The sequence below is a fragment of the Rhincodon typus genome, chromosome 6 (assembly GCF_021869965.1).
Source record: "Rhincodon typus isolate 14 chromosome 6, sRhiTyp1.1, whole genome shotgun sequence".
In the NCBI taxonomy this organism is placed as follows: domain Eukaryota; kingdom Metazoa; phylum Chordata; class Chondrichthyes; order Orectolobiformes; family Rhincodontidae; genus Rhincodon; species Rhincodon typus.
Genome location: NC_063337.1, coordinates 44,495,494 through 44,518,444, shown reverse-complemented (window position 1 = coordinate 44,518,444; position 22,951 = coordinate 44,495,494). Strand labels below are relative to the sequence as shown.

At 39.0% G+C, this 22,951-nt stretch overlaps 1 protein-coding gene across 3 annotated transcripts in view; it reads left to right on the top strand.

Annotated features, from left to right (window-relative positions):
* The window catches only part of LOC109928522 (cytoplasmic dynein 2 heavy chain 1), a 534,366-nt gene that overhangs the window by 26,685 nt on the left and 484,730 nt on the right, over positions 1-22,951 (top strand). For all 3 annotated transcript variants that reach the window (XM_048597671.1, XM_048597673.1, XM_048597672.1), the window contains exons 5-12: positions 1,375-1,493; positions 4,947-5,091; positions 6,945-7,177; positions 12,493-12,627; positions 12,713-12,826; positions 16,128-16,239; positions 16,384-16,508; positions 22,416-22,591. In XM_048597671.1, coding sequence (XP_048453628.1) covers positions 1,375-1,493; positions 4,947-5,091; positions 6,945-7,177; positions 12,493-12,627; positions 12,713-12,826; positions 16,128-16,239; positions 16,384-16,508; positions 22,416-22,591 — 1,159 coding nt within the window. The remainder of the gene's footprint in view (positions 1-1,374; positions 1,494-4,946; positions 5,092-6,944; positions 7,178-12,492; positions 12,628-12,712; positions 12,827-16,127; positions 16,240-16,383; positions 16,509-22,415; positions 22,592-22,951) is intronic.

The window sequence follows — 22,951 nt, the reverse complement described above, 5'->3', positions numbered from 1 at the left end:
CTATATGTGATGCAAACTTCAACGAATTGTGATATGGGCTTTTGTTTTAAAGCAGGATTCAAGATCTAGCTAAGTTTCTTGTAGGCAGAATTGAATCCTAGTCAAAGCTATGTTACAGATTCACACCATGACTTCCCTTACTGAATTGTGCATCTGATTTCTGCAACCCAAATTATTCCATTGTCAGTACCATAGAGAAGAAATGATCTACTCCATCTTCACATAAGCTTGATGAATTATTGATTCCTTAGGAATAAACTGAGCCCACGTGCTACCACGTTCAATATTAGCAGTTAGTGATTATTGGCAACATTGCCTAAGCTCAGGAGCATTATTAATATGCATTGTCTGAAGACTGAATGTTATTGCTGGATGTTGTCTGAAGGTTGAAGTGTTAGCACTGTGCACAGTCTGAAGGCAGGAGAGTCAATGCTGCATGTTGTCTGAAGTCAGGAATGTCAGTTTTGTGTACTTCTAATTGTGATACATAATGCTTGAAGACTGTAAGGTCTGCTTTATTCCAGTCATATTTAGGCTTTGTAAAGGGCTCCATTAAAACTTTTATCTTATTTCCTAAAAACAATGGACAAGCGGAGCAAAAATCTGGCCACTTTGTCCTAAGGAACTGTTAACAGGCAAAAGAGCTGAAAGCTCTTGAAAAGGGTGTTGCATATCAACCCATTGTCCGCCTATCAAGTTCAACTTGACCTATCCAGTATATCACCTATGTCCGGAATGGTGTAAATTAGCAGAAAGCAGATTGAGCTTTCTGCACGTTGGTGGTGAAGCAATTTACTTTAATCAGAAGGAATGCTTAGACCTCGATTATGTTAATCCAAATATTGTAGAAAATGAAGACATAGGTTTTGGTTTCAAGAATTTTTAGAAATTGTGGGAAGGAGGACAAGAATTCACTGTGTTGAAAACATGCTTCAACCAAATAAAGAAAAAGTGGATGTTCAAACCACTCAGTTATAGTCTCATAACTAAAGTTGTTGAAATTGGTTTTCACATTAGAGTTTCTGTCCTCTTACTACTATCTTTCTTTGATTTTTACTGCTTGAATTGAGAGTTTGCCCCTGCTATCGTTGGATTGCCTCGCCCTTTTGAAAGAAATTGAACATTAGTGAATGTTTGTGATTCTTTTATGATGCAGCATTGATGGAGAGTGATCATCTTATGGCTTGCTGACGTAAGTGCACAATGAGCAAAATTCTTGCAAGAACATTTGTTGGCATTTATTCTCAAATTGGAGCCAGAAATATTTTAGGAATGGTATGCTGTTTTGTAAAGCAGGTAATCAGTAAGAAATCTGCTGCAGGTATTGCTAATTGGTAATGATGTTACATAAACATTTTATGTTTACTTTGAAAGGAATTTTGGAACCTAGTGATGAATTTCAGTTCTGGGCAGAAGTTGCTGCAAATGATGATAAACCAGACAGAAAAGAAAGAGCCCAGCATTTTGAAGAATTATTTCAAACAATTGCACAGGTTTGTTTTATACCAAAAGTCTTTGCTGTCTAAATAGTCAGTTAAAGCAAATTTAGCATGCTTTATATCTTTTTATCTAAGATTTGATGCCAGTGTAATAGAAAATGCAAAAATCGAACAGTACAGTGCAGGAACAGGCCCTTTGGCGCACCATGTCTGTGCTGACCATATTGCCATTCTAAATTAATCTCATCTACCTGCACGTGGTCTGTATCCCTCTATTCATTGCCTGTTCAAGTGTCTGTCTAAGTGCTTTTTTTTACATATCGTATCTGCTTCTGTCACCTCCCTGGCAGTGCATTCCAGGCATCTACCACCTTCTCTTAAAAAAAATCTTTCCTTGACCATTATCTTTAAACTTTGCCCCTCTCACATTAATCCTATGCTCCCTAGTATTTGACATTTCCACTTTGGGGAAAAAGACTCTGACTGTACACCCTATCCGTGCTTCATAATATTATATAGTTCAGCCTCCGACCCTTTAGCGAAACAATCCAAGTTTATCCAATCTCTCCTGATAGCTAATTTACTCCACTGCAGACAACATCCTGGTAAACCTTGTTTGCACCCTTTCCAAAGGCTCCACATCGTACCTATAGTGTGGTGACCAGAATTGCACACAATACTCAAAATGTAGCCTGAAGTTTTATACAGCTGCAACATGACTTACCACTTTAATACTTTACCCGACCAATGAAGGCAAGCATGCTGCATGCCTTCTTTACCACCTTATTTACTTGTGCTGCCACTTTCAGGGAGTTATGGACTTTCACCCAAAGATCTCTGTATATCAATGCTTCTAAGGGTCCTGTCATTTCCTGTATACTCTCATTTTGCTTTTGACCTGCCAATATGCATGACCTAACACTTGACTGCATTAAACTCCTTAGAACATAGAATAAAAAAAAGAACAATTTCACAGGCCCTTTGGCCCATGATGTTGTACCGAACACGATGCCAAATTAAACTAATTCCTTCTGCCTGCCCTTGTTCCGTATTGCTCCATTCTTTGCATATTCATGTGCTTATCTAAAAGTCCCTTAAATGCCCCTATTGTATCTGCCTCCATCATCACCCCTGGCAGCTCATTCCAGACTCCAACTACATGCTGTGTAAAAAAAACTTGTCCCTCACATCTCCTTTGAATTTACTTTCTCTCACCTTAATGGATGCCCCCTAGTTTTAGACACTTCAACTCTGGGAAAAAGATAGAGTTGACGGTCAGAATGTATGCATCTCATAATTTTATAGACTTCTATCAAGTCTCCCCTCAGCCTCTGCTGCTCCAGAAAAAACAATTCAAGTTTTTCTAGCCTCTCCTTATAGCTCATACACTCTAATCCAGGCAGCATCCTAGTGAGCCATTTCTGCATCCTCTTCAAAGCCTCTACATCCTTTCTCTGATGTGGCAACCAGAAATGAATGCAATATTCTAAGTATGGCTGAACCAAAGTCTAATAATGCTCCATCTTCCTTTTTCTTGTCAAACATTCCAACTGATCTATATCCTGCTGTATCCTTTGACAACTTTCCTCACTATCCACAATACCACCAATTTTTATGTCATCTGCAAACTTACTAATCAGACCACCTTCATTTTCATCCAAATCGTTTATATAAATTGCAGACAATGGAGGTCCCAGCACCGGTCCTTGTGGAACAGCATTGATCACAGAACTTTAGTCAAAAAAAAAATCACCCCTCCACATACTCTCAGTCTTCTAGACGAAACCAATTTTAGGTCCAGCTTACCAATTCAGCATGGATCTCATGTGACTTAATCTTCTGGACCAGCCTACCATGAGGGACCTTGTCAAATGCTTTAGTAAAGTCCATGTGGACAACATCCACTGCCCTGCTCTCATCAGTAACCCCTGTCACTTTCTCAAAAACTCAATCAAATTTGTGAGAGAAGACCTCTGCAGCACAGAGCCATGCTGATCATCCCTAATAAGTCCATTCTTTTCCAAATGTGAGTAAATCCTGTCCCTAAGAAACTTCTCCAATAAATTCCCGACCACTGATATAAGGCTCCCCAACCTATAATTTCCTGGATTTTCCCTGTTAACCTTCCTAAACAAAGGAACAACATTGGCTATTCTCCAGTCCTCTGGGACCTCACCTGTGGTAAAAGAAGTTACAAAGATCTCTGTCAAGGCCCCAGCAATCTCCTCCTTTGCCTCTGTCAGTATCCTGGGATAGATCCCATCAGGCCTTGGAGACTTACTTACCCTAATGTTTTTCAAGATACCCAACACCACCTCCTTCTTAATATTGCCATTCCCTAGAATATCAATAAACTCATCCTAATCTTACCATCATCCATGTCCTTCTCCTTGGCGAATACCAAAGGAAAGTACTCATTAAGGATCTCACCTACTTACTCTGGCCCCATGCATAAATACCCTCCTTTGTCCATGAGTGGACTCACTCTTTGCCTAGCTACACTCTTGCTCCTAGTATATATATAAAATGACTTGGGATTCTCTTTAAGCCTATTGGCAAGGACATTACATGGCCCCTTTTCACGCTCCTAATTCCTTGTTTCAGTTCTTTTCTGCTTCCTTTATATACCTCATGGGCCTTATCTGATTTCAGTTTACTAAACCATACATATGCTTCCTTTTAATTTTTGACTAATCTGACAATATCTCTTGTCATTAAGGGTTCCAAAATTTTGCCATCCTTATCTTTCATTCTCACAGGAACATGCTAATCCTGAACTCTCATCAACTGGCATTTAAAAGATTCCCACATATCAGATGTGGATTTGCCCAAACAGCTACAGCCAATCTAATTTCTCCAGTTCCTGCTAAACAATGTTGTAAGTAGCCTTCCCCCAATTTAGCACATTCACCCGAGGACCAGTTTTATCCTTATTCATAACTATTGCAGAACTTAATAAATTATGATCACTGTTCCCAAAATGGTCCCTCTTGAAACTTATATATTGAAAGTTTAATTACCAAACTGAGCTAGTTGAGGAAATAGATAACACAGTGTGGAGGTGAAGGAACACAGCAGGCCAGGCAGCATTGGAGGAGCAGGAAAGTTGACATTTCAGGCTTGGGGATCCTGACCCGAAGTGTCAATTTTCCTGCTGTGTTCCTCCAACTCCACACTGACTCCAGCATCTGCAGTTCGTATTATCTCTAGTTGAGGAAATAACTTGTTTTAGAGCACGTGGCTTTTGGCCAAATGCTGATCAGGTTTTGTTTTGGAATTGCTTTTCATCTGACTTTAAAAAATCTTTTCAATTCTCAAATGTGATGTATATATCTAGTTTGGTGCTTTTATTGACTTCACGCAAGTGTTTCTTCTGTTTTGCTGCACACTTCTCTAGATCCATCTGGATTATGCTGTGGAAGTGCCGCTTAAAGTTTGAGGCCAGTTCAGCATAGTATAAATAAGTGATTTCTTTTAACTTTATTTCTCTCTTTTTTGCTTTATTAGCAGTACAACAATTTGGATGCTCTTTCTTTAGCTGATGTTGTGGATTTGGTTGAGACCACTCGTGATACTTTGGATGATGTATGGAGACAAACTGAGCATGATTTTTACCCAGAGTCACGAATGCACCATCTGCTGGATGTCATAGGTATTGTCCTTGAAAGAATAGATAACCATTGGTACAGGCACATACAGACCTTATCCAAGTTTGGACTGTCCATTTTTTTTAATGGGGCATATCTAAATGTTCTCCAAGTGTCTCAGAGCTAACAAAAAAGGACGTAGATTTCTATGAGACAACACAGTGTGGAGCTGGAGGAGCACAGCAGGCCAGGCAGCATCAGAGGAGCAGGAAAACTGACATTTCGGGTCGGGACCCTTTTTCTATCGTCCCTTTCAAGAATATCAAACTTTTCAAAGCACGTTACAGCGAAAAAAGTACTTTTAAGCTCAAGTCACTTATAACACACAAATTGTGGTGTCCAATTTGTGCATAACAAGTTCCTACACTAGAAATGTGGTAACAACACAATATGTTGTTTGTGAATAAAAGCAAAATACTGTGGATGCTGGAAGACTGAAATAAACAGAGTAAATGCTGGAGAGACTCAGTAGGTCTGGCAGCATCTGTGGTGAGAAAAACAGAGTTAATGTTTTGCCATCCAGTATGATTCTTCTTCGGAACTAATTATTTGTAATGCTCATTAAGGAATAAATTGTGACCAGGTCACTGCTCTTCTTTGAAATAGTGCTGTGGGATCTTTTATATCCATGAACAAAGCAGATATGGCTTTGGTTTAATGTCTCATTTAAAATAAAAAGTGCCTCCAACAATGCCAGTACTCCCTCAGTACTGGACTGGAATATGAGCTGTGATATTTGGGCTTAAACCTTGGACTGGGACTTGAACCCGGTTCTTTGTGTCTCAGAGAGGGGATTGTTACCAAATGACAAAATTCACTGTACACTTTACAATTTATTTGCTTATTAAATAATCTCTCACTTTGTCCCGAATATGCATTTCTATTTAAATACTCAGGAATATGATCTCAAAGGCTACTTTAATATGTTAATGAAATACTGCTTAGATATGATTGGTTATATACCCTAAAAGTTGGCAGAATTTTGATGCCATGAAAATGTATTTGTGCATATCTGTATTGAAAATATTTTTCTCTATACGTCCTAGGAAAACTTTAAATGATGAATGTTTCTACATTATCATTTTTATTCTGAATTTAATGATATAATTTGTCAAAGTAACAAATTCCCAGCCATTTCTGTGAGTAACTAAACTGAGTTACAATGATGTGCATTACTGTTAGGCGAATAAATGTTTCTGATTCCCTGCAAGAGTACATTTTCTAATGCTCTTGTGGATTGTCTGGTTAAAAAGTGCATAAAATGTGGGAATGTCATCATAGTCAATGCTTGAAAACAGTCTGGAATGTGTTAGGTTTGCAATTGTTTGCCTCTTCCTGAGCAAGAAGATCCCAGCTTCTGTTCTGCATGTCCAAAAATTAAATTGGTGATGTGGCAAAACTTAATGAGTATTTATTACAAGGTGTAAGCCCTATATCTTGTTGCTCCATTGGAACTTAGTCAATTTGAGACTGAAAACAAAAAATGCTGGAGATCACAGCGGGTCAGGCAGCATTCATGGAGGGAAAGCAAGCTTACATTTAGAGTCTAAATGATGTAATTGCTCCTACATTACGTTTAGTCAATTTTATATTTGATTTCCAAGTCAGGGTCAAAGTGTTCAACATTATCTCTGCAATGTATCAGTGATTAGTGCTCCCATGTGTTGCATATTTATGGTAGCTTGAGGATATGTGACATCCTTCCAGCTATCCTGCCATCTAACTGCTACACAAAGTTTTGATGTTAAGCAATTTGGATATTAGGTTGTTATAGTGGGTTATGAATTTGTTACTGATGTTTGAAAATAATAACGTTTATAAAACAAAACTTTAATTCCTTCTAATTTATTTTCTCTAGGAAATGCCTTGGGTAGATTTGTACAGAAAACTCTAATGCAGTTAAATTTATGGGGGGATCCTTTCCACACTGTGAAAGAGAGCCTCAGATCTGGAATCACCATCTGTGAACAGTGGGTGGCAGCCTGTGATCATCTGACAGGACATCTCTGGCGACGATATACTCCTCACCAGTGGAAAAGTGAGAAATATTATCCAGAATCATTGGCTAACCTTGCAAAACGTCTTGAAGAGGTACAGTATGATAAATGATTTTCTTGATGATTTTGAAAATTGTATGATTTTACTTTAAACATTGCAATTTATAAGAAAACTACTACACACTTAAGACTTAAACTAGCAGTCACGATGCAGTACTCAGATAAATGATGGAATGTTTTCTTCAGGTTGCTATAAGGTATGTATTTCTTTATCTGTTCCATATTGAAGTTATGATTGTTTAAAATTCAAAACGAGTTGCAGCATTTTGAACATATACTTTTAACATATGATTTCATGTCTAATTCTACATTATTTTTTATTTATTTATGGGATGTGAGTGTTGCTGATTAGCATTTATTACCCATTCCCAGTTGCTCTTGAGAAGGTGGTGGGGAGCTACCTTCCTAATCTACTGTAATCCACAAGGTGTGGTAACAGCACTGTGGGTGTAAGGAAGGGAGTTTGAGGATTTTGGTCCAGTGACAATGTAGGAATAGTGATATAGTTCTAAATCTAAACGTGAATGGCTTAGAAAGGAACTTGCAGATGATGGTGTGGCTATACACCAGCTGCACCTGTCTTGTAGCCACAGTATTTGTACAGCTGGTCGAATTCAGCTTCTGGTTAATGATATTCCTGTCCCCAAGACGTTAATCCTGCCTTTACGTCATATCTCTCAATACCTGATTTAAAAATTAATAATTGATCAAGCACTAATTTCTGTTTGCAGAAGAGAGATCCAAATTTCTACCACAGTTTTAACTTTGTTATAATTTCCTGGTTTCCGTCTGTCACTTTCCTTAAATTGCACAAGTCGTTATTTGCCAATATAAAGAAATGGCTTTTAAACTGAGAGCTTTGAGAGATTATAGTTGGGGTGTGTACAATGTTTTGACCCAGAATCTTAATAACTTGCTTTAAAATTCTGCGTGAAAACCATCTGTTTTGGCAATTTGTCACGTTTTAGTGTTGTTTCATCATCACTGCTAACTTGGTTTCATCAATTTTGATGAGCCCCAATCCTGATTTGTTATTAGTATTCCCGCACACATTCTAGTGTCTTCCTGTAACTGTAAATAATGATGCAAAGTAATTATTTAACAAGTCCTCCATTTCATTATTTCAATTGATACTATCACCTATCTTAGTTTTCACGAATTCCATCTTGTCTATGACCACCATCTTTTCCCAAATATAATTGTAAACATTTTTGCGTTGATTTTGATATCAGTCATTCGTGGAAGTGGAGAATATTGCATCACACTCCTGAGTTGTGCCTTGTAGATGGTGGACAGACTTTGAGGAATCAGGATGTAAGTTATTCACTGTAGAAATCCTAGCCTCTGTCCTGCTCTTGTAGCCACTGTATTCATTGGCTAGTCCATTTAAACTTCTAGTCAATGATAACCCCCAGGATGTTAATACTGGGGGTTCAGTTATGATAATGCTGTTGAATGTCAAGGGTTAATGGTTAAATGCTCTGTTATTGAAAATGGTCACTGCTGGCACTTGTGTGGTACAAATGTTACTTGCCACTTGTTAGCCCAAGTCAAGACATTGTCCAAGTCTTGCTGCATTTGGATTTAGACTGCTTCAGTACCCGTGGAGCCAATAATGGTGTTGAACATTGGGCAATCATCAACAAACAGAACTGCCCATACAGAAGACTACAGTACAGTCTGCACTGAAAAAAACACTCAAAATCTATACTGGATCCACTTTCTGGCACTTAGACCCTGGTCGTGAATGTTACATTTCAAGTAAACAAAAAATGAAGAGCTCTGAAAAATTGAATATTATAACATTTCAAGTTCTTTAAAGTATTGGCAAAGATCTGTAACTCGGGTTGTGGACGAAGTTGTTGACTTGCTCACTGAGCTGGCTTGTTTTTGTTCAGAAGTTTCGTCACCATGCTAGGTGACATCAACAGTAGAGCCTCTGATGAAGCGATGTTATGTGATAACATTTCAGATTGCCACCACCCTCTGGGAAAAACAATTTCCTTAAATCCCCTCTAAACCTCCTGCCTTTCACCTTAAAATTATGCCCCCTCGTTATGTACTCTTCAACTAAGGGGAATAACTTTCTATCCACCCTGTGCATGCCCCTCATAATCTTTTACATCTCAGTGAAATGCCCCCAACTCAGCCATTTTTTTTGTCTCTAATGAAGACAACCCAAGCTTAACCAGCCTCTCTTCATAGCTAAAATGCTCCATCCTTGGGAGCATCTTGGTGAATCCCTTCTACACCCTGTCCAGTGCAATCACATCCCGCCTATAGTGTGGTAACCAGAACTGCACACCGTACTTCAGTTGAGGCTTAATCAAAGTTCTGTACAACTCCAACAGAACCTCTCTGCTCTTATAATATTGCCACAACTGACAAGGGAAATTGTCCTGTATGCCTTCTTAACTACCCTACTAACCTGTCCTGCTGCCTTCAGAGATCTGTAGATTCCTCTGAGCTTCCTAGTGCCCTGCCATTCATTGGGCACTCCCTTGTCTTCTTACTTCTTTCAAAGTGTGTCACCTCACATTTAACAGGGTTAAATTCCATCTGCTACTAATTTGCCCATCTGACCAATTAGTGTCTATATCCTCCTGTAACCTCAGATCCTCCTGTAACCTCAGAGCTTCTTCCACACTGTCAACCACCCAACCAATCTTTGTGTCATCCACAAGCTTACTGTCATCCCTCCCATGTTCCCAACCACATTGTTTATATGTATCACGATGAATAAGGGACCTAGCTCTGGTCCCCGTGGTGCACCACTGGACACCAGCCTCCAGTCAGAAAAACAGCCTTCTATCACCATTCTCTTTCTTCTACCTCTAAGTCAATCTTGGATATAACTTGATAGGTTTTCTTAGATCCCATGTGCTTTTACATTCTTTATCATTCTTGCTGAAATCTATATCAATGATATCAACTGCACTACCCTCACCTGCACACCTAGTCACCTCCTTAAAAAAGAACAATCAAATTTGTTAGGCATAACCTCACTCTGACAAAGCCATGCTAACTATCACTGAGCAAACCTTTTCTCTCCAAGTGGCAATTAATTCTCTCCTTCAGAATTTTCTTCATATATTTTCCCTACCAGTGATGTGAGGCTGTGGAATGGCTCAACCAATTTTTGCACTAACCCTTAGATATTGGTAAGGTGGACTTTGCAGGATTGATGAAGCTGATTTTGCTGTTGTCATTTCTGGTACCTTAGTCAATGCCAGGCACTCCGTCTGGTGGGTTACTAGTTCATGACAGTACCACTATGCAATTGCCTGCACTGATTTTCCTGGAGCTGATTTTAATTTTTGCATGCAATTTGTTTAGTTTTATTTGTTTCTGCCCTCTGTATTCAACCCAAATTTTTTGGGGTGGTAGAGGGCAGGTATTGCAGGTAGAGCTCTTCATCCCTGGGGGGTGTAAACTGGGCTGAAATCACATTATTTCCTATTTGATGTATATCCCATTAATTTGTCCTTTTTTTTAACCAATTTAACAGATTTGCCCGTTTGCCATAGATTGCTATTGGATAAATTTTCACCCTCTCTTAGGCTGTTAACTGAATCTGGCTCATTACTCATTGTTGTATCCCAGATGGCATGTCTCCTTGTTGATTCTGGCACAGACAATTGCAGAGAATTCTAGTGAATGCATTTTATTGCACCTGATGTTCTGCTTTCCCCAAACTATGTGCAAGTTGAAATTACAGTTAAAACCACTCTCCCTTTTACATATCTTGTCTAATCTCTGCATTTTAGATAAACGTTGATTTCAGGGGTATGGTAAAGTGTCTTGTATGCAACTTCACTCCAATCTTAAATCCTTTCATGTTTATTAATTTTATGTTTAAAGTCTTTAGCACCTGCATGTCTTTTAAAAAACATGAAACTCTTAACCTGGAAGTGATTTGATTCATAATCACTAAAGCTTATCTTCACCCTTGATTATTTTTCTGATATTTGCAGTAGGATTTATAACCTGCCTTATTTAGTTCCCAATTGCGACCATTTTACAGCCAAGTTTCATGGTGGCTATCATGCTATTCACTCTGTGTTTAGAGGGAATAGAATGTAGAAAAAATTCTGCTATTTATTCCTTACTGTCCATGCATTTTTATAAAAAGGAAACTATAAAGTAGGAGTAAACTAGCTTATGAAATGGAGAGGAGAGTTTAAAGTTTTTGAGAGATTTGTAGCTCAGGTTGTGGGTGAGGTTGTAGACTTGTTTGCCAAACCGGTGTGTTTGATTGCTGACATTTTGTCACCATGCTAGGTAGTGTCGTCAGTGCGCCTCTGGTGAAGCGTTGGTATTCTGCCCCACTTGTTATTTGTATGCCTTGGTTTGCAGGGGTGGTTGGCATCCCTTCCGGTTCTGTTTTTCAGTGGCTTGTATATCGGGTCTAGTTCAATGTGTTTGTTGATGGAGTTCCAGTTGGAATGCCAGGCCTCCAGGAATTCCCTGGCATGTCTCTGTTTGGCTTGTATTATTTCGGATGTGTTGTCCTAGTCAAATTCGTATCCTTCTCTGTCCGTGTGTATTGAGACCAGTGAGAATTGGTTGTATCTTTTGGTGGCTAGTGGGTGTTCGTGTATCCTTATTGTCAGGAGAGGAGATTATTGATGTTGCATCATCGCAAAAGAGGTGTTCATTTGTTCTGAGCCTGGTGGTCAAGGGGCAAAGCATCAACAATAATTCACTCACCTGGAATGGATTTATGACAGAAGTTGTGCTAAAATTTTTGTCATAAATTTATAGTTTGGTTAAATTTCTCAGTTTCAAATGTTGTGTTTCAGCTTTTTAGAATATTGTTTTTACATAGATTCATGCAAAATTTTAAGTGAATTGTTAGAAATTCTCATATCACAACATAGAAACTGGACATTCAGCCCAAACAATCCTCAACAGTTCATATTGCTTGTAAACTAATAGCCCAAACTACATTTATCTGCCCTGTTCAAATATCTCTTCAGTGCACCTTTGTATTCTTTTGTATTGGGACATTTATTCTTCAGTTTAGTTGTTGACGTTTTCCCTATATGTGAGATTGTTGAATTTATTTCTAGGGTTACATTTGAGAAAAAAATTCTCTCAATTTTCAGTGCTAGATTAGGTGGATGAAAAAAGAAAAGGTTAAAGTGGTATCAAAACAGAGCGCAGAAATGTGATTAGGAATGTTTGTTCATGTAGAAGATAAATGCCAACACAGACTAATTAGACTAGTACATATATTCTTGTGTACACTGGTTTGCATTCAAGTTTGAAGAAGCTTACAAAAGTCAAATCAATAAATCTCATGCAAGTTAATTTCTCAGCAAATAATTCTCTTTAATTGTTTTGCAGATTCAGACCAATAGAACTATCCATGAAAAACTTATGCGACTCTTACCAGCTGGAGAACAGCAATTACTTCACAATGCCCAGGTTTTTGAGTCTTTTGCTGGACTGAATCCTGTTCAATATAATCCTTACACTGAGGTTTGTTATAATTTGCGTCTTACTTTGAATAAACACAATCTTGTTTTTATATATATTTATAACATGATGTAATTGCATTTTACAGCCACTGTGGAAAGCTGCTGTAGCCCAGTATGAACGTTCAATAGCCCCCTCAGAGCAGAAGGTCGCGAGCAAACTGAAAGTCTCTATTGTAGAGGTACAAGATAATCCCCAACAGGTAAAATAGTTCTGTTATGAGTCTTTTCATCAAAATATCAAGAAATTCAATAGAGAATTCCTAAGAAACTGTAATTGAAGAGCAGTGCAAGTTTAGAAGTTGTTAATAAAGAGTATGTTTGAAGTGAATGGAATGCATTTAAGGGAAAGCTAGCCAAACATATGATGGAGAAGGAATAGAAAGTGAGGATGATAGATTTGGATGACGAAGCTGGGAGGAGGCTTAGGTTGAGTATAAATTTTTTGCATTGATTACTTTGCCCAAATACCTCGTTTTTATATTGTGCATAATATAATCCGTATAAAGAAGTTTCTCTTGTTCTTTAATCTACATCTGTGACATTTACTCCTAATCAATAGACCTTCAATCTAGATTCTTCATTCAGTCTATTTCTGTCTGCCCTATGCTGTGCTTTATAGTTATAAACATGTTTATACCCCATTGTTTGTGTTATTCTATCAAAGGCATGCTCAGTTTTGTTCTGTTTTTGAATTTGCATTCTCTTCAAATCATCCTAGTATATCCAGTTGTATCCTCTTTAAAGTCTCAATATTCTTATAGTTTGGAGCCAATACTGCACACAATACTCTGTTATGATTACAGTACTTTGTAAACTGTCAATCACTTTTGGATTTACCTCCTCTCTGGTATTCATCTTTGATAAAGACCAATTCAAGATGTTAACTAAATATCTCTGTCGAGTTCTGATTGTTAATTGAGGAGGATGCTCCTGTTTTTAATAGTTGTCTCACTGATATGCTTTAGAATTCTGTACTATTGCTGTTGATATATTTGGCAACTTTTTCCCTCGCTCTCTGTCTTAACATTTTTTAATCTATTAACTTGTTTTACATGTTTCATTCTCCTTGAGCTTTTCATAACTGTTCTTGTACACTATAGATCATCTTCAGTTGTTGGTCCCTAACCTCTTTTTGTCCCTTTTCTTGTTGGATCTTATCATATTATGCTTGGCCAAACTTAGCTCAGATATTTGTATTCATTACCAGATTTTGCAACACCATTGCCTGTGAGGTCCTGCTTGCATACTGTACATAGTTTAGGAATTCTATTCCTTCTTCTGTATTTACCTCTTTTTGTCCCAGTTGACAAGTAGATAATGTTCCAGGGCAATAAATTTGTTTTTCATATAGCACTCTTCTCTGAGAGCTGTCTTCAGAATTCCTCTTCCATTTCTTTCCTGTTATTTGGAGGTCTGTTATATGCTTCCACTGAAGCAACAAGCCTTCTTTTAAAAGTTAACCTGACCTCCAGTTTTATGGACTTGCATTCCTGTCGACTTCAAACTTCCCTTAAGCCTGTGTTTCCTTTTTTTTGACTAATATTACATTCCAACTCTTGCTTATCGTTTCCATTTTGGGATGTCATTTTGAGATTCTACAGGATGTTGCTGAGGCCTCTTCTGGAATACTGTGTGCAGTTCTGATCAACCTGTTATGGGAAGGATATTATTAAACTGGAGAGCGTTCAGAAAAAAATCACCAGGATGTTACCGGAATTGGAAGGTTTGAGTTCTAAAAGTAGGCTGGATAGGCTGAGACTTTTTTCATTGGAATGTAGGAGGTTGGGGGTTACCTTACAGAGGTTTATAAAATTATGAGCGGCATAGATGGCTTGTATAGCAATGGTCTTTTTCCTAAGGTCGAGTGAGTTCAAAGCTGGGGGCATGTTTTTAAGGTGAGAGAAGAAAGATTTTGTAGGATCTTACCCCCTGATCGGGGACAAAGACTCAGAAGGCAAGCAGGATTCAGGCAAGTGGAAGATATTTATTCAAACAGAAGCTGGTTAATGCAGGGGGAGGGCCAAAGGATCTTCCCTGAATCTGGCCTCGATGTGAGAAAGCAATTTTTCCTTAATCTTTGGCTCAGATCGGAAGAGAGATCAATGACACATTCTACTCTTTACAGTGAAGTACAGCATTTTATACATTTTCTGTTACGATAATCAAAGACAGAGTAGTCACTGTCCTTCCCCCTTAATCCATACATCCAATCCTGTGGGACAACTAATCAATTATGGGCATTCCTATGGACAGCCCCACGTTCCCATGATCTTATGGCGTTTACCAGACATTGTAATGTCTAGATCTTTCTATGCATCCTATTCATTAATGAGGCTGGAATTAATCACTTGTCTGTTCTTAGGCATTCTCTTATCCAAGCTGTCTCAGATGGTTGGTGATAAGGCTTTTTTGCTGACCTTGGAGTAGTCTTGTTCAAAGGTACCATTATGTTTCACATAAATGTTAGAGCAGGCTGTTTCATTTTGTTTTAATCCTTGTCTGACATGGGCTGCTTTGGTGTAAGCAGGTATGGGTCACTTTGTATGGACAGGTACAGATCACCCCTTTAGATTTTAAAAACGACTTGAGGGGCAGTTTTTTTACACAGAGAGTCGGTCGTGTGTGGAATGAACAGAGGAAGTGGTGGATGCAGGTACAGTTACAACATTTAAAAGACATTTGTATAAGTACACGAATAGGAAGGATTTGGAGGGATATGGGCCAAATGCGGGCAAGTGGGACTAGTTTAGTTTTGGGGACATGGTTGGCATGGACTAGTTGGACCCAAGGGTCTGTTTCCATGCTGTATGATTCTATGACTCTTCAAATATACTTCACCACAAAATGTTCATTTTCTTCGTTGTCCATTTGTTGCAGGATATCCATTACGTGAGGTTGAAATGTTCCTGTGGAATATTTGTTTCCAGCTCCCCCAGTTTATTTCAATATTCCATGAATTTTAACCTTATTTTATAAACAATAGTCTTTTTCTTATTTTCTTTGTTGTTTTAAGATTTTACTTAGACATAACAGTGAGAAGCTGGAGAAACACAGCACGCCAGGCAGCATCAGCGGAGCAGGAAAGCTGACGTTTTGGGTCGGGACCCTTCTTCAGAACCCCGACCTGAAACGTCAGCTTTCCTGCTCCATTGATGCTGCCTGCCTGCTGTGTTCCTCGAGCTCCACACTGTGTTATCTCTAACTCCAGCATTGACAGTTCTTACTATCTCTACATTTTACTTAGTCTTTTTGTAATTGATATATAGTTAATTTGATTTTATTTAGCAACTCCGTCACCCCTCCTACTAAATTATTTGTTGCTTGACCATTTTGTTATACATTATAGGTATGACAACATTAATAATGCATTGTTTTATACACTATAATAAAAAATATAAAAGAAAATACATATAATTCCAACGTAACTATGTCTTGCTATCTGTGCTGGTACCAGACTGTTCTTTCATACACCTTTTTCAGAAGTTGTACTTTTCTTTCAAGCTGCTGCAAGTATTTCAAAAGTACAAGGAACTAGTCAAACGTCCCAGCATCAGTAAGGAGCTACTTTCAGAACGTGAAATGTTGTTAGCAAAACTTACAGAATACATTAAAGGTAATGTTAACACAGGCATTTGTAAAAATTTAACATATTTACAGATGGTTGGTAGCATAAATTTTACATCGTGGTAACACATGGTAAATGCTGTTCTTCAGAGAATTGCTGCTTTTATTGATGAATGCTATTTCAATGAATTAGGCATTTGCACTGATTTTGAGAGTCGGCGACATGGCATTCCTGGAGAACCGTCAGGTCCACTTTCAGGCAAGAATCTTCCTGAAGTAGTGAATAACGTTGTTTGGGTTAGACAGCTGCAACTAAAGGTTAGTATTTTATGTAACAAATGGTTTCCACTTGTACAAAGTCCTAGACTTTAAGATGACTTTATGAAATAAAAGGAAAAATAAACTTATTTATTTTTAGATATAACACGGTGTAGAGCTGGATGAATACAGCAGGGGAAACCAAGCGGAGGCTTGGAGACCGCTTTGCGGAACACCTACGCTCAGTTCGCAACAAACAACTACACCTCCCAGTCGCGAACCATTTCAACTCCCCCTCCCACTCCTTGGACGACATGTCCATCCTGGGCCTCCTGCATTGCCACAATGACGCCACCCGAAAGCTGCAGGAACAGCATCTCATTTTTCACTTGGGAACCCTGCAGCCCAAGGGTATCAATGTGGCCTTCACAAGCTTCAAAATCTCCCTTCCCCCGACTGCATCCCAAAACCAGCCCAGCTCGTCCCTGCCTCCCTAACCATTCCTCCCACCTCAAGCCCCACCCCCATCTCCTACCCACTAACCTCATCCCGCCTCCTTGACCAGTCCGTCCTCCCTGGACCGACCTATCCCCTCCCTAACTCCCCACCTACATTCACCTTCACTGGCTCCAACCCCGTCTCTGTGACCTGTCTGTCTCCTCTCCACCTATCTTCTCCTTTATCCATCTTCTATCCGCCTCCCCCTCTCTCCCTACTTATTTCAGAATCCCCTTCCCCTCCCCCATTTCTGAAGAAGGGTCTCGACCCAAAACGTCAGCTTTCCTGCTCCTCTGATGCTGCTTGGCCTGCTGTGTTCATCCAGCTGTACACCGTGTTATCTCAGATTCTCCAGCATCGGCAGTTCCTACTATCTCTGTAACTTATTTATTTTTAACCTTTCAACCATACACCATGTCATTTCAATGTTTTTGAGAAAGATAGCAGCATTTCTCCACCAAAATAAACTGCCTTGGGATGTTGTTTATTTTTCTGCACTCTAAGTTTACAACAGGGAGAGGCTGCAAATATTTTGTTTAGGCAGAAACATGCGCATCTGGATAGCCAATATGGAGTTTTACAACAATCATTATTAACCTTTTTTTAAAATTCTTTCTCTCTACTCATTCAGTTGGAGATCTAAAGTCACTCATGTTTGCAGCAATGGAGGTTTTTGGCCCAATGTCGCTCTCTTGTTTTTGCTCAACCTAGCGGCTAATTAAAAACAATATTATTTAGTGACAGGGCAACTTTGCTGGTATATATCCTACAGATATTAGGGAGTTAACCATTGTGATGAGTTCTGGGGTCAGTTTAAAAGTTAGCGAGGAGTTACAATAGGTTTTTCATTCTCTACAGTTTCTGGGGTAATGGTTCAACTTGCTCAATCACAATCCTTTGAATTTCCAACTTTATAGGGCTTTTTTCTGAGGGGTTCCAGACACCAGGGAATTGGTCATTGGAAGTTGCTGCTGCACTGGAGATTCCGCATGGTCCCGACACGTCACTTGAGTTGGTACTTAGAGTCATGCAGGACGGAAACAGACCCTTTGGTCCAACACCAACCAGATATCCCAATCTGATCTAGTCCCATTTGCCAACATTTGGCCCATCTCCGTCTAAACTTTTCCTATTCATACACCCATTCAGATGCCTTTTAAATGTTGTAATAGTACCCACCTCTACCACTTCCTCTGGCAGCTCGTTCCATACATGCACCACCCTCTGTGTTTAAACAAAAAAGTTACCCCTCAGGTCATTTTTAAATCTTTCCCCTCTCTCACCTTAAACCTATTCCCTTTAGTTTTGGACTCCCCAACCTTGGAAAAAGACCTTGATTATTCACCCTATTCATGTCCCTAATGATTTTACAAACCTTTATAACGTCACTCCTCAGCCTACGATGCCTCAAGGAAAAAAGCCCCAGACTATTCAGCCTCTCCCAGTAACTCATTTAAACAGTAAATGTTAATTACTTACTACTGAGTAGCTAACTATATTGTGTTTATGATGGATCCGATAAGACAATTAGCCCTAACCTAAGAGTAAAGCACATGGTGCTTCTCAAAAAGCTCTCTGACCGTGAGATTATCTGGGCCAATGATATTAAATTGGAAGTATTTGAACGAAGGAAACCAATTGGGCAGTGTGGGGTCACACAATCTAGTGCTTTTAGCAGTTGCCTCATCATCTTTCACCATTTTGTCAATTGTTTCATGACATCACTTGCAGACCATGAAGGGCAAATATCTTCCAAAATTTTGGTGGGGGAACAAGAAATTATATTGATGAAATCAACATTGATTAACTCTGTATATGTCACTGTGATAATAAGAGGGATGAAAATATTGGTTAGAGAAGGCGCTGCGCTTGTGTTGCAACTGAATACCTGATTTTTGCTTGAAAGACGAAAACAGCACAACTGAGTCATGGAGAATTTCTGATACGACCTTATACTTCCTTAACAGTAACTTTGAGAAATACTTCAGATAGAAACATAGAAAACATAGAAATGTAGAAAATAGGAACAGGAGTAGACTATTTACCCTTTTGAGCTAACTCCACATTCATCATGATTGTGGCTGATCTTCTATCTCAATGCTGTACTTCTGCTGTCTCCCAATATTCATTCATGCCTTTAGCTTCTAGCAATCTATCTACTTTCGTAAGCAAACTCAGTAACTTCACCTCCACAGGTTCTGTAGAGCCTCTGTAGCCTCTACCTCTGGTAGAGAATTCCAGAGGTTCACCACCGTCTAAGAGAAGAAATTTCTCCTCATCTCAGTATGAAATGGCTGACCCTATATCATGAGACCGTGAGCTGTAGTTCTGGACCCTCATAGTCAGAGGAAACATTATCCTTGTATCCAGTCTGGCTAGCCTGTCAGAATTATATGCATTACAATGAGATCCCCTCTCATTTTTCTAAACTTCAGTAAATACAGGCCGAGTTGACCTAATCTCTGTTTATGCAATAAACCTGCCATCCCAGGAATCCTAGGGTGGCACAGTGGCTCAGCAGTTATCACTGCTGCCTCACAGTGCCAGGGACCCAGGTTCAATTCCAACCTTGGGCAACAGTCCGTGTGGAGTTTGCATGTTCTCCCTGTGTCTGTGTGGGTTTCCACCAGGTGGTCCGGTTTCCTCCCACAGTCCAATGATGTGCAAATTAGGTGGATTGGCCATGTTTAGGTGTTCAGGGATGTGTCAGATAGTTTAGCCATGGAAATGTAGGGTTACAGGGAAAGGGTAGAGGATGGGCCTGGGTGGGATGCTCTTTGGAGGGTTGGTGTGGACTTGTTGGGCTGAATGGCCTGTTCCCACACTGTAGGCTTTCTGGGAATCTGATGAAACTTTACTGCACTCTTTCTATGGCAAGTATATCTTTTCTTTGGTGAGGAGACCAAAGCTGCACATAATACTTCCAGGATGGTCTCACTAAGGTCCTGTACAGTTGCAATCAGACATCCGTGCTCCTGTTTTCAAACTTCTTTCAATGAAGACTAACATATCATTCACCTTCCTAACTGCTTGCTGCACTTGCACATTGCTTTCAATGACCAGTGTACAACTACCTTTGTAATCGCAAGTTCCCAGTCTGTTACCATTGACATAATACTCTGAGGTTCTGTTTTTCCTACTGAAGTGAGCAACTTCACTTTTATCCATCTGACACGTATCTGCCATGCATTTGCCCACTCATTAAACTTGTCTAAATTGCCCTGAAGTCATATTACATCCTCCTCGGCACTCATATTCCCACCTAGTTTTCTGTTGTCAACGAACGAAGTATTAAATTTGTTTCCCTCATCCAAATCATTGATATATATTGTGAACAGCTTGAACCCATGCACTGATCCCTGTTATACTACTGCCTTTCAGTTTGTAAATGATTCATTTGCTCTGTTTCCTGTCTGCCAACCAAATCTCAGTTCATGCCAATGTATTATCACCAATTGCATGTGCTTTGATTTTGCACACAAACCTTTTCATTGTGACTTTATTAAAAACTTTCTGAAAATCCATATACCATATCCATGGTTCTTCCTCAACTATTGTACTAGTTATGATCTAAAAAAACTACAGTAGGTTTGTCAAACATGATTTCATAATTTCGTGTTGATTTTATGTAATCCTGTTGGTATTTTCTGCATGGCCTGTCACCATATTCTTTAAAAGAGACTCTGGCAATTTTCCTGTACGATGTTAGGTGAATTGATCTGTAATTCCCATGTTTCTCCCTTCCTCTTTTTTTTAATATAAACAGTGAGGTTACATATGCCACCCTTCAATCTGCTAGAATTGTTCCAGAATGTATAGAATTTTGGAGGATGATGCAAACGCATTCGCCATTTCGACGATCATCTTCTTTATTGCCCTGGAGATTTAGTTTCAGGTTTCAGTCCCATTAATTTCTGAAGCACTATTTTTGCAATCACATGATTTTCCTTCAATTTCTCCTTACCAAGAGGCTTGGCTTCCCTAAAACTACTAGCACTCTTTTCATATCATTTCCTGTGAAGATAGAACAAAAGTAATTGACTAGTTTTGCAGCCATTTTCTTATTCCCCATTATCAATGCCCGCATCTTAGACTGTAACTATATTTGTCTTCCTTAATCTTTTAATTTTTGCAAACTTATAAAAGAGGACTGTGAGAGCTTCTATTAACATTGTAAGTTAGTTCTTGTATTCTGTTTTTCTACACTTATTCAACATCTTGGTCCTCTTTTGCTGAATTCTAACTGGTCCCAATCCTCAGGCTTGCTACAATTCCGAGCAACTTCATATGAGTTCTGTTTGCATCTAATGCTATCCATAATTTCATTTGTTAACCATGGTCAGGCCAGTTTTCTTGTTCTGATCTTTCACCCAAGAGGAATATACAACTGCTATAATACATGCATTTATTCCTGAAATATTAACTGTTGCCTTTCCACTTTTATGCTTTTTAATGAAGTTAAATTAACTTTATCACAGCCAACACACCCCTCATGCCAACTTAGTTTCATTTGTTTCGCTTTAGGACCGTATTTTTGGATTGGGCTACTTCACTTTTTATCCCAATGAAGAATTCTATCACGTAGTAGTTACATTTTCCCAAAAGGCTCAAAACAAGATAATGCATTCTCATTGCACGTTACCATATCTAAGGTAACTTGCTCCCAAGTTGGTTCCTCAATGTATTAGTCTGAAAAAACCATCTCGTTCACACTCCAGGAATTAATCCACCACAGTATATGAGGTTTATCTGAACTATGTACGTATTAAAATCTCTCCTCATTACTATGGCATATTGTTGCATGCACCTCTAATTTTAATGCCAACCTCCACCTCACCACTACTATTTGGGGATTTATAGTCAATGCCCACTAATGTTTTCTGCTCCTTGTTGGTTTTTAGCTCTACCCGGACTGTTTCCACAACTGGATTTCCTGCTTCAATATCTCTTCTCGCCATTGCAATGGTTTCATCTTTGATTTAACAACTCCTTTTCCATTTTACCTGTCCTTCCTGAATACTCTTGGACATTTAGTTCCCAGCCTTGGTTACCCTGCAGCTATATCTCGATAACTGATATCATATCGTAGTTGTCAACAATTATTTGCCCATATTTCATCTACCCTATTGCAATGTGCATTCAGATAGATTTGTTTTTTTTGTGCTCCAGCCCTGTTTGCTGCTAGCCCTTGTCTCCTCTGCTTTCACTTTTTCTTTCCACTTTTCTATCTTTCATTTCCATCTTTGTTTCTGTCACTCTTCTCTCTTCACAGTTAGATTCCCATCTGCATGCCACTCTAGTTCAAACCTTCCCCCCACTGAATGGTCCTGCTGGCAAATTACCTACTTGTTCTTTTGGCAAGAAGTGGTGTCTGGTGCACATGATGTAAAAGATAGGAGAGGAAATTCAAACTGGATAAGAGGAGGGACAAACTGTATAGATCACATAAATGCTGTGTTTTTATTTTAGGCTGAGGATACTGTAAAGATTGCTGAGGCATTGCTGAGTGACCTGTCAGGATTTCAGTCATTTTGGCGAAATTGCAGTGAACTTCTGGACCAGTTGAAGACCTTTGAGCAAGAACAGTTTGATGACTGGTCTAGAGATATACAGTCATCTGTTTTGGATCCTTCAGCTGGCATCAGGTAGTATTGTCTTGTGGACAGAAAATCAGGATGCCCAGAGTGAATGAAAACAAATATCTTCATCTTTTTTGCTAGCAATAACGTAACTTCCACAATCAGTTGTGTTTTGCTGATAAAGTCAATTTCAGCTGTTTTGGCATAATTTAAATGTATAGACTAATGTTTCTCAAAGATCTGATGGGAAATGCAGTTTGCTCCCATGGAGGATAAACATCATGGAGGATTGTTTGGACCTAACAATCTGCTTCCACTTTTTGCATTCACACTGAAATATATGCAAGTTTCAAGTTCTCAGTTGCTACAATGGCACTGCATTTTTGTTGCTAATAGTGTAAATCTAATAGTCATTTATAAATTTAA